This window comes from Chiloscyllium punctatum, chromosome 27 (assembly GCF_047496795.1).
Source record: "Chiloscyllium punctatum isolate Juve2018m chromosome 27, sChiPun1.3, whole genome shotgun sequence".
Taxonomy (NCBI): domain Eukaryota; kingdom Metazoa; phylum Chordata; class Chondrichthyes; order Orectolobiformes; family Hemiscylliidae; genus Chiloscyllium; species Chiloscyllium punctatum.
In genome coordinates this window covers 16,065,565-16,077,970 of record NC_092765.1, presented here as the reverse complement: position 1 = coordinate 16,077,970, position 12,406 = coordinate 16,065,565, and the positions used below count along the sequence as shown (strand labels likewise).

Sequence of the window (12,406 nt, the reverse complement as noted above, 5' to 3'; positions counted from 1 at the left end):
ACCTCCATGTATGCCATTTCACTGGGGATGCAGCACTCTTCTGTCCTGTGCACGTGCCAAGCCAACAAAGCCACCTTTTCTTGATTAAAGCTGGCATGCTTGTCATGTACGTCCCTGAAAGGGCCACTTCGTTGGTAATTTTTGACTTTCCATGTGATACTGAGGATGCCTGTGATCTCCAGTGGAAAATAATCTGTCTTTTCATGAAGAATTCAGTGCATACATTGGAAAGTCAATTTTTAAAATTTTGGCTGACTAACAACATAGATATCGAAAAACAAAAAACTGGCCCAGAGGACCAAGATGTTAAGACCAGTATCCTCAGTAGATTGCTGGATGGCAGTGAAGTCTGGACAACTCTGCCATCAGGGGCAGAAAAGGCACAAAATTTTCATGTCCGGTATCTTAAACACATGCTTGCATAATGTAGACTGTAATTCTTTATGCCCTCACATTACCCATTGCCAAGCATAGTTGTTGTATCAGTAAGTTCTGTTTTAATTTCCCAGCATTTCTCTTCCATTTTACAAATAGATTAACCTATTTATTGGTGAATTAGCTCATAGTTTGAGTTGTACTGGTTGAAAGAGGCCCTTGAAGTAGTGGAACAAAATGATTGCAAATGCTTTGGAATGACAATTCAAGCAAGTATTAATTTGATATAAACCAATAGATCTTAGAACTGAGTGTGCGCAAATGTTATGTTTATAAAACACAGTGACCAGAAAAGATTAATGCATTTAATGCAGTGTTTTAAAGCCATCATGAATTTAGCTCCTATGCCGACATGATGGAAAACTTGGCCCACATTCAGAAATAAAGATATTGAGCTCCAAAGACGCTTGAAAAATGTTTGATTCTTGAATGTATAAATGATGGGCCTACTGACTAATTCGATCATCTCATAAAAATTGAGCATCGTAATAAGAACCAAACTGAACTTTCCAGAATGCTTTTAAAGAAATATTCCTGTAGAGAGGGGAGAAGCAGGAGCCAAATCATTGTAGTCAGCCCCAAACATTCCAGGCCACTCCTGTGATCCAAGTGATCCAAATATCCTTCCTGGAGGCACGATGATTGCAGGCAGTTCACACAGAAAAGTCTGTATTAGATGGGCTAAGGGATGCTTTCTGCAAATTACCACACCCTCTCCCATTTGAGATGATGTCATGAAAGCAGTGAACACTCATCCATGGTGTGATTTTCATTGCCAGATTCTTCAAGGGTGTAAGCATTCTTGAACACATGAGGCAGTTTGGAATTTGCAGTAGCAAGTGTCCATTCAACAGTGAGAAATTCCAATATTGTAATTTCTACTATGAGGCAGTATTATTTTTTATTATGCAATTAATATGAATTTAACATTAATATAGGATTATATCACCTGTTCCATTGCTCAGTGTGTAATGTTGGAGCAGAACTCGAAGAAGCATTTCATTGAATCTAGTGTTCTTCAGATCCTGTTCTTTCGCAGTCCTATCAGTGATTATTATACATGGAAAATGAATATAATGTTTAAAAAAATTTAAGTAACCAGGTTCAATTTGTTTTGGTTTGTGGGTTACATTTTGGAAACTCAGTATACTGAGATTTTTTATAATTAATTAACTCAAATGATCAATTCCAAGTTAAAAGATGTAGCAATATATGTATATTAGATTAGATTGCTTACAGTGTGGAAACAGGCCCTTCAGCCCAACAAGTCCGCACTGACCCTCCGAAGAGCAACCCACCCTGACCCATTCCCCTACATTTTACCTTTCACCCAACATAATGGGCAATTTAGCATGGCCAATTCACCTAATTTGCACATTTTTGAACTGTGGAAGGAAACCGGAGCACCTGGAGGAAACCCACGCAGACACAGGGAGAATGTGCAAACTCCACACAGACAGTTGCCTGAAGCAGGAATTGAACCCGGGTCTCCGTGAGGCAGCAGTGCTAACCACTACACCACTGTGCCGCCCATTCTCTTTAGTATTTGTGTCTTTACTTATTGACAGAAGGAAGTACTAAAAATGCAAATACACAAAGTAAGGTTACTATGTGACTGCATAAAATAATAAAGGATTTAGTGACAATAGTTAAGGAGCTCTGAATGCCAGAAAGTAGTTCTCAGTTGCTGCCAATGTTTGTGCAGCCCGTAGCTGTTAGCAAAATTATCGTCCACCGTCTCCAGTTGCTTACAACAGGATAATACTGATCCAGTTCTTGCTATGTATGTTTATAAATATGTTGCTTCTCTAGCATGCATCTCATTCTCTTTGTAGCTTTACCAGCATAAGACTTTGTTGGAGGTATGTCTGCCGCTGCTATTCTGATAACATCTTAAGCCAGGGTTGGCCAACTGGTTGATGCGAATAGAGCGAGTGAAGCATACATTTTATATATAATACTTTTATATTAGGTTAGGCATATGCATCCAAGAACGTTCCATATAAAAGAATAGCATGTAAAATTAGAGTGCTTGGCATTGGGGGTGCTATACTAGGGAACTGTCTGCCAGACACAAAATAAAGACCAAAACTGAAAACAAAAGGTGCTGGAGATCACAGCGGGACTGGCAGCATCCATAGAGAAAGAGAGCAAACTAACGCTTAGAGTATAGATGACTCTTCATCAGAACACTGAGTAATCTAGACTCTAAACGTTAGCTTGCTCTGTCTCCAAAGACAAGGAATAAGTGGGTAATTTTCCAAGTGATGCCACAAGGATTGATGCTTAGATGCAGCTTTCACAGTATTAAGTTTAGATAAGGAACTAAATGTAATTTTTCGAAATTTGCAGATGACACGAAGCTGGGAGGGTATTTTTAAGGAGGATGTAGAGATGCCTCAGTGTGATTTTAACACCGTAAAGTAGACAAATGCATGGCAGATGAAGTATAATGTGAATAAATGTTAGGTTAACTACTTTGGCGGAAACAAAACAGGAAGGAGGATTGTTTTCTGAATGCATCTCCCTCTTTCCCAATCTATTGCCAATGTGACTTGGGTGTCCTAGACCGGTCACTGAAAATAAGCATGCAGATCAAGAAAATAAATAGTATGTTGGCCTTTGTACAAGAGGATTAGAATATAGGAGCAGGGATGTCAGGCTGCAATTGTACAAGGCCTTGGTGCAGTTTGATGTCCATATCTGAGTACTCCTGGCAAAACTGACAAATGAAAAGAGACTGGTTCAGTTAGGGCTATGTTTACTGGAGTTTAAAAGAATGGGGAGTGTGTTGGCTTTGGTAGTTGTATCTCATAGAAATCTATAAAATTCTAACAGGGTAAACACAGGAGTGATGTGTCTCAGTCTAAGGGTATGAAGTAATCCACGTAGGACTGAGACAAAGAGAAATTTCTTCACCCAGAGAGTGGTGAGCTTGAGGCTAAAACAGGGAGGAAAGGTAGGAACAGGGTGCTGAGTTGGATGATCATCCATGATCATGTTGAATGGTGAAGCAGGCTTGAAGGGCTGAATGATTTACTCCTGCTTTTATTTTCTATGTTTCTATGTATTCCTAGAGAATGTTTACTTGGTAGCTTTTGCAAATTGTGAAAATATTTAAAAATCACACAACACCAGTTTATAATCCAACAGGTTAATTGGAAGCACGCTAGCTTTCGGAGCTCCGCTTCTTCATCAGGTGATAGTGGAGGACACAATTCTAAGGCACAGAATTTATAGCAAAAATTTACAGTGTGATGTAACTGAAATTATACATTGACAAATACCTTGATTGTCTGTTGAGTCTTTCATCTGTTTGAATACCATGATAGTTTCACTTCTTTCATGTGTAAATCACAAAACCTTTTTTTATAAGTTGCATTCTCAGGTTAGCTGTAACAATAGGCGTTAGCTAGACAATATGTTGAAGGTATTCTCTGTCTATGCCATGATGTTTAGATTGATTCTATTCTAAAAAGTGAGAAAACAGAGTTTTCCATGAATTCATGCAGTTTTTGAGCAAAGTATAATGTAACTCTGCAAGTACAAATTCACCCCACAAGATATATGTGTGCATGTGGGTCTTTGTCTGTCTGTCTGTGTGTGCGTGTCTGGGGTGGGGGGTTGGGAGTGTCTGTGAGAGTGTGTGTGTGTCTGTCTGTCTGTTTGTTTGTCTGTCTGTCTGTCGTGGTTTGGGGAGGTGTGCACAAAGGCACTCAGTTCCTAATCAAGGATGTACACATAGAGTAGGTGTTGTAAACCAAAGCAAACTCCCATTTGTGCCCCCAATTCCACTGCAGTCTTCTCCCAACAACCTCTGTCACCCTCCACCTCCAATATACACACAAACACAGAAATCACTTTAGATTTGGATTGAGATGTTGGTTCCCAGTATTGTTTCTGGCAGTAACCACAGTCTTTAGCCTGTGGTACTGCTGAGCATAGATTGCTGCTGTTTGGAGTGGTCTCAGCTCCCAGAAACCTGATTTTCTTAAGTGCTCAGGCAGAAAACACGGCACATCTTCCTTCGAAGAGCCTGTGCAGGTATTTTGATACTTCTTCAGACATCGTATGAGAGACCTAGAAGATATCACCCAGTTGTTGAATATAGAGGATTAGTAGAAGCAGTTTGAGACATTATGTAGGATGTATTTACTTATTATAGATATTTTCCAATTAAGATGTGATTTACAGCCTCAGGAACAGGTGGGACTTGAATCTGGGACTCCTGGCTCATGTATTTATTGTATACTATAAACTTTGCACATTTTTGCACCTTTCAGAATGGAGAAGTGTCTGTCTTTGAGGTAACCATACGTTTTGTTGGCGGGCTGCTGTCAGCATATTACCTAACGGGCGATGAGGTGAGACATCACATTTCTTGATTCTGATAAATGCAGCATCTTGGGAAAGAATTTTGTTAACATAAATTGTGCAAGGAAAGATATGTAACTATGAAATTGAATCAGGTTTAATGGCTTAATTCATTAATGCAGGCAAAAGACCCTGTAAACAGGCTCCAGGATTAGTTAATGAGATCTGCCATTGCCAAGGCAATTCCACCAAACAGTTCATGTTATGATTCATTCTCAAATAATTCTATTCAAATGTAATGCCCTTCCATATCTTATTATCCTTTTATAAACGCTTCCTGTCTTTCTAATCTTGAATTGTTTCTGCCTCAGCCACGAGCCATTGGAAGCAAATTCCATAACCAACTCTGGAGAAGCTTCTCTCTCTCTCTCTCTCTCTCTCTCACTCACTCACTCTCACTCACTCACTCACTCACACTCACTCACTCACTCACTCACTCACTCTTCTTTCTTTCCTTCTTTCCTGCTTTCCTTCTCTGTAAGCTTCTTACATGTTGTATCTATGGCCAGTTATCTTGACCTAACCGGTACTGGAATATCACCGTTCTGCACGTTATTGGTAGCATTATGCATGTCACTGTCCCCAGATGAAGATTCAGAGGCTTGTATCTTTACCCACAGCATCCATGATGTATTTGGATGTTCGCTTCATCTTGCCTTCATTTCCGCGGGCAAAATGGTGAAAGAACAAGTAGCATAAATTAAAGATTTTCTCTGTCTAGAAATGAGAAGAAATGTCAATTGTCAATGGTTTGCTATTGCACAAAAGTGAGTTTAAATGGGTTATTTGGTGCAACTATTAGATTAGCGCACTTCAAATCTGCAAAAAGAAGCCTTATTATTTTCAAGAGTTAATGGCTTCGTAGCTGCCTTCATACAGCTCTTCACATCCCACGTTCTGGAAGGACTCCATCCCATTCTCCCAGTTCTTTTGCCTACATCCCGTCTGTTCAGATGTTGCCACCTTCCAAAACAGTGCTGCTGACATAGCTTCCCGCTTCCATAGCTGTGGTTTTCTGCCCATTGTGGTTTACAGGACACTCAACCGCATCTGACTACCATCTGTGCTTCTGCCCTTGTCCCTTCCTATCATTCACAACAGCATTATTGGGTCCCTCTTGTCCTCCCTTTTCATCCCACCAGCCTTCACATTCAAAGGATCATTTTCTCCCATTTCAGCCAACTCCAGCAGAACGCCACCATCAAATGCATCTTCCTCTTATTCCCCCTGCCTGCATTTAACAGGGATCATTCCCTTCGGGGCATCTTAGTCCATTCATCAACCACTAACACCAACCCCCTTTCCATGGCACTTTCCCATGTAACTGCAGAAGGTGCAACACCTGCCCCTTCACCACCTTGATGCACTCGCCATCCAAGGGCCTAAAAAGTCTTTTCAGTTGAAGCAGCATTTCACCTGTACCTCCTGCAATCTTGTGTATTGAATTTGCTGCACCCAATGTGGCCTACTCTACATTGGAAAAACCAAACGCAGACTGAGTGACCACTTTGCAGAACACCTGTGGTCTGTGCACAAGCAGGACCCTAACCTTCCCATAGCCAGTCATTTTAACATAGCATCCAGCTTGCATGCCTATTTATCTGTCCTTGGCATGCTGTAATGTTCCAGTGAATCACAGCGCAAACAGGAAGAACAACATGTCATCTTCAGACTAACAGTTTACAGCCTTCTGGACTTAATGTTGAGTTCAACATCTTCAAATTGTGAACCAATTCCCATTCCTTCCCTTTTAGCTTTACTTGTCACTCTCTCTCTCTCTCTCTCTCTCTCTCTCTCTCTCTCTCTCTCTCTCTCTCTCTCTCTTCCCCCCCCCACTCCACCCCAGAGGGACTGTCTATCCTTTCAAGTCTGGCAGTTAGACACACCATTGTTCTGCTAATCTTGCATTCTGATCCCAGCCTGAACCATCAACATCTTTTCTCCCTCAGCACTCTAAACTCCAACCACACCACTCAAGTATATCATAAGTGTTGGCCCCTCCACGCTGCACTTAAGCTCTGATGAGGAATCACCTTGACTTGAAACATTAGTTTGCTGTCTCTGCATTGATGTTACCTCACCCACTGTGATCTCCAGCATATGTTGTTTTCAGTATCAGTTATTGTGTTCTCTATGTTGCAGTTATTCAAGATTAAAGCAATTGAATTGGGAGAGAAGCTATTACCGGCATTTAACACCCCAACAGGCATCCCCTGGGCCTTAATAAACCTCCGTAGGTAAGATGTTCGAATTAGTTTTAATTGTTAGGTGAATTGAACTTATCAGAATAATAAGTAACACCATTGCATCAGCCTGTAAAGACTTCTTAACATGTATATTTTGAAACTAATAGTAAAAGTAGAACTGGTTGATGATGACACATCACTTGCTACTATTCAAGCAAAAGAAATAAGAGGGCCTATTGCATTACATTCCAACCATTCATACCAAATGTACAGGTGTTGCTGGGATTGCTTTTGCATTCTCTAGCAAAGACAGGAACAAAATATTTCTTGGTTACATCTGCCATTTCCTTATTACCTACCATTAACACATTATTTTTACTCTGTGGAGGAACAACCCTAATTTTACTTATTCTTCCTTTTTAGCTACATATATAGAAGCTCTTGCTATCTGTTTTTACATTTCAAGCTAGCTTCCTCTTATACTATAGTGTGTTTGTCCTCAGTAACATTTTGGTCATGCTCTGTGGTTCTTTATATTCTGACCAGTAATCTGACTGCCACTCAGCGTTTCCTTAATTTTTGATGCTTTTTTTAAACTTTATTTTTAACCACGGAAGACTCACCTCTTGTCTCTCTAATGCAAGTCCATCTACAAAGCACATGTTAGGAGCGTGATGGAATACTCTGGACTTGTCTAGCAACCTTCAGCAATACTCAAGAAGCTCAACATCATTTAGGTCAAAGCAGTCCATATGATTGGTATCTTCACTATCTTCAATATTCACCATCTACACAAAGATGCAACGGATGTACCATCTATAAGATGCACTACAGCAATTCACCAAACTCTTTAGGCAGCACCTTCCAAACCTATGACCTCTACCAGCTGAAAGGGCAAGAGTAGTAGATGAACAGGAACATCATTTCCTGCTCCATGTCTCTCAATATCCTGACTTGGCACTGTGTCACCATTCCTTCAAATTTGCTAAGCCAAATTCTTGGAATTTTTTCCAAATAGCACTGGGTGTCTTTTTATCAGAAGGACCATAGCAGTTTCATCTTCTCCAGTATAATTAGGTAGGAGTAATAAATACTGGCCCACACCTTTATGAACAAATTAAATACAAAAGTACTTTGACTGCAATAAGAAGAAAGCTCCAATAAACAGATACAGCCAAGTCAGCAGAGTGAGTAACTTTAAACTAGACACACAGTGACCTTTCTCTGAGGTTTGAGAATCTGTAAGTTTGTTGAGGGTTAAATGAGTGAATATTTATTTCTGATATTTGTCATAAAAGTATTTGAAATAGTTTTTATATAGAGTAAAGTAGATTTTTTCTTTTGTGTGTAATAAGCTTTGATATTATCATGTTAAAAGTTCATTGGCAGTCCCTTGTGAATTTGATCAGTGATTGACCACCATGATTAACTTAGTCTATCAAGCCAGGTTTCATTCTGGGATCTGATTTTTCCAAAATTATCATCAGCTAGGATTATAATCTAAGTCTTTCATTCTCTTTATATGTAGCTCATTCTCATCTCTAATATAGTTAATGTTTTACTGTGCTTCTAGAATTTTTAAATTTAAAGATTAGATTCCCTACAGTGTGGAAACAGGCCCTTCAACCCAACCAATCCACACTGACCCTCTGAAGAGTAACCCACCCAGACCCATTTCCCTCCGACTAATGCACCTAACACTATGGGCAATTTAGCATGGCCAATTCACCTGACCTGCACATCTTTGGACTGTGGGAGGAAACCGGAGCACCCAGAGGAAACCCACGCAGACACTGGGAGAATGTGCAAACTCCACACAGACAGTCACCTGAGGCTGGAATCGAACCTGGGACCCTGTTACTGTGAGGCAGCAATGCTAACCACTGAGCCACCGTGCCGCCCTTTGCTAATTCTTGTTATGGTTGCTGTCTATGCAAGTGCTACTTGTGGTGTTTGTGATCCTGCTAGCAAAGAAGAAAGATCAATAACCCCATTGAAAATAAAGTTACGTGTTTGTAACTAACTTAAGACCATAAGACATAGGAGCGGAAGTAAGGCCATTCGGCCCATCGAGTCCACTCCGCCATTCAATCATGGCTGATGGGCATTTCAACTCCACTTACCCGCATTCTCCCCGTAGCCCTTAATTCCTTCTAAACATCAAGAATTTATCAATTTCTGCCTTGAAGACATTTAGCGTCCCAGCCTCCACTCCACTCTGCGGCAATGAATTCCACAAGCCCACCACTCAGATTCTGTTTAAGAATCTGAATGTTGTGATCTGGTAGATTTGTTCAGGTGGGTGCCTATTGCTAATGTTTTGTGCTGGCACAAGTTGAATCACAACTTCTTCCTAAATGGTGATGTTGAAACTCTGGTATACATGTTTTACAGTGGAGTTGGTCGAAACTGGGGCTGGGCCTCAGGAGGAAGTAGCATTCTGGCAGAGTTTGGCACTTTACACCTAGAGTTCGTGCACCTGAGTGAGGTGTCAGGCGATCCAAAGTTTGCTGAAAAGGTAAATAATGCCAAACTGGCAATCATAGGTCTTCAAAATTGATGGTTTTTATTGCTGAGTTTGTGATTCAAATTCTAATTCTACTGTATATATCTAAACATGTTTTCAACACCGATATTCTGGAGATGGAGGTTGGAGTTTTCCACCTCTACATTCGCCAACTCTGAAGTTTACTGCCTATTTACTTTAATGGCTAGGAAATCTCAGGCTCTGGAGAAGTTAAAATTTAATGCCCAGCTGGTATTTCTAAATGTATTTTTTAAATTGAAAGTTGTGATGGTGTTTTTCTCCATGTAGTTTTGCTTTCAAGCAGCTATTGTTGCTTAGCCAAAAATGTTCCAAATGCAACCTTTATGTAAAGCAAGATTTTGAAGGACATGATGGGTTACAACAATATGTGATGTACTACAGAGGTACTCCAGACATTTTTAAGGAATTACATTATCCCCTTTTTTCCTACTGATGACAGTTCTATTGAAGGCATTCTATTAAAGATGGCAACCTGCCTCTTTTCAAACTTTAGGTTTAAGACCCCTAGCTACCCCCTGAAATTGACTTAATTGACAAATTTGAGAAGCTGGACTGTGGTGGTTGGAAACATCAATGATAATTTCAAGCATAATGCGTAAATGTGTAGAATCTTCATGTTGTCACACAACCCACATGTTCAGTGATTGAAATAATGGCAGGTGATCTCTCATCTTAAAGATATCAGGAACATCATTAAGATGTCCAATATCATTGCTGCTATGGTGTAATATAGTAGAAGCTAAGTAGTACAGATTAAAAGGAGTGCAAGGACAGAGATCTTGAGTGAAACTTCACAAATTTTTGTTAGCTGTTAAAAAAGGTTTTATAAATAGAGGCATAGATTACAAAGCAAGGAAATTATGCCACTTTTCCAGGTAGTTTTTTCAGTTATTTGAGGGTTCCTGAACCATGATTTATGCCATAATGTTACTTGGGCACAGCAAGGAGATAATTACTTGAGGGTTGTTGTACTGTGGTTTATGTCTTGATTTTACCATGGGGGTATAAGGAAATGGTAAGTTTCAAGAATACCTCAATCTGAACTGGGGTTAGACACTGTACCTTCATAATAATTCTCAATTTGTATTAATTGTCTATTGAGCTAACTATGGTCCTGAAATTATGCTAAACCTACTGAGTAGGTCCCTGCTAGACTATCTTGTCAATTCTAGGCACTGCATTTTAATGAGAAAAATGTCCATTTCTGTCATGTATTAGGTGACTTCAGGATGTATGAAAGCACTTCACAGCTGGTGGAGTACTTTTGAAGCCAGCAAAAACAGATTGCTAGAGTAACTCAGAGAAAACAGAGTTTCAGCATTTCAAGTTCTGAAGAATGGTCACAGAACTCAATGTTAACTTTGTTTTCTGTCCACAGATGCTGCCAAACCTGCAGAATTTCTTCAGCAAATTCTTTCTTTTTGTTTCAGATTTCCAGCATCCACAGTTCTGTGTTTTATTTTGAAGTATAGTCACTGCTGTAATGTAATAGGCCTTGAACTTGCAATTTTCTGACTCAACTGGGCCACAACTGCTATAACAAAATGCTTCCTAAAATACAATGAGACTGTTACTGGGGATGAGATGTTGAGTTATGTGGAGAGACTAAATGAACTAGAATTATTCTCCTTGGGATACAGAGGTTTTCAGGCAGATTTGATTCAACTCGTGAAGACGTTTGATGGAGTAAATAAGGAGAAATTGTTCCCAGAAGTGTCAATTACCAGAGAACATGAGATGAAAGTAATTAGCAAGAAACCTAGAGGCAGCATGAGGAGGAAACATGCAGTAAGGTGTGACCCAGAATGTACTGCCTGAAATTCAATCACAGATTCAATAATAACTTTCAAAGAGAAATTTAGTAATTTCCATGGTTATGAGGAAGAACTAAGGGTGGAAGTTAGATAACTTGTTCACAGAGCTAGCATAGGAATGAACTGAATGTTCCCCTTGTGTGTTGTGACATTCTATTGTTCTATGCCAAACTCTATCAATTCTGTACTTCTCTTGTAATGTCCACCTTCACTGATGATAGGAATTGATTTGTGGCTGCTTACATCTTGTGTCACAAGAATGAAGTGCAGTCAGCACTATATAATGGCCACTAACAAAATAGTACAGACACAATTGTGATTGTAGCTCCTCATAGTAATTGTCACTTTGAAGTACATATTTTATAACAGTATCTCTTTGGTTAGGCTCTTTATATGATCGTGTTTATATAGTCTGTGAATAGGTAAAATATTTAGTGCTCCCTGACACATTTTTGCTCTATCCTGTACAGCTTTTCTTTGTTTGTCATCATAATGGCACATAGCGATATTAGCAAATTTAATGGCATATTTGTTGAGAAGCTCTGACTGTGTGAGTGTGAAGGGTGAAAATTTTCCAGTGGTGTCTCATCAGAAGCGCTGAGAAGCAAATCCAGGTATGTATGTAGGCAGGATGCCAAAATAACCACTGCAAAAAGAATTCCCAACTGCAAAAATTGCCTTTGCAGCTCTCTGCACTGTGAGTTTAGAGAAGATTTGTAGATCAGGTTGTAAGTTTGCTTGCTGAGCTGGTAGATTTGTTCTGAGATGTTTTGTCACCATGCGAGGTAACATCATCAGTGAGCCTCTGATGAAGTGCTCATATCCTGTCCCGCTTGGTGTTTATGTGTCTTTGCTGTGTTGTGGTAGGTGACATCACTTCTGGTTCTTTTTGTGAGAGGTTGGTAAATGAGATCCAAATCGATAGGTTTGTTAATGGAGTTCCAGTTTGAATGCCAGGTCTTTAGGAATTCCTGTGCGTGTCTTTGTCTTTGTTTAGCCTGTCCCAGAATGGATGTATTGTCCCAGTCAAACTGGTGTCCCTCTTCTGT

General features: G+C 39.8%; 1 protein-coding gene across 2 annotated transcripts in view; it reads left to right on the top strand.

Annotated features, from left to right (window-relative positions):
- Positions 1 to 12,406, top strand: part of LOC140453473 (mannosyl-oligosaccharide 1,2-alpha-mannosidase IA-like) — a 137,231-nt gene that overhangs the window by 55,310 nt on the left and 69,515 nt on the right. For both annotated transcript variants that reach the window (XM_072548177.1, XM_072548178.1), the window contains 3 exons: positions 4,719 to 4,799; positions 6,952 to 7,046; positions 9,390 to 9,513. In XM_072548177.1, coding sequence (XP_072404278.1) covers positions 4,719 to 4,799; positions 6,952 to 7,046; positions 9,390 to 9,513 — 300 coding nt within the window. The remainder of the gene's footprint in view (positions 1 to 4,718; positions 4,800 to 6,951; positions 7,047 to 9,389; positions 9,514 to 12,406) is intronic.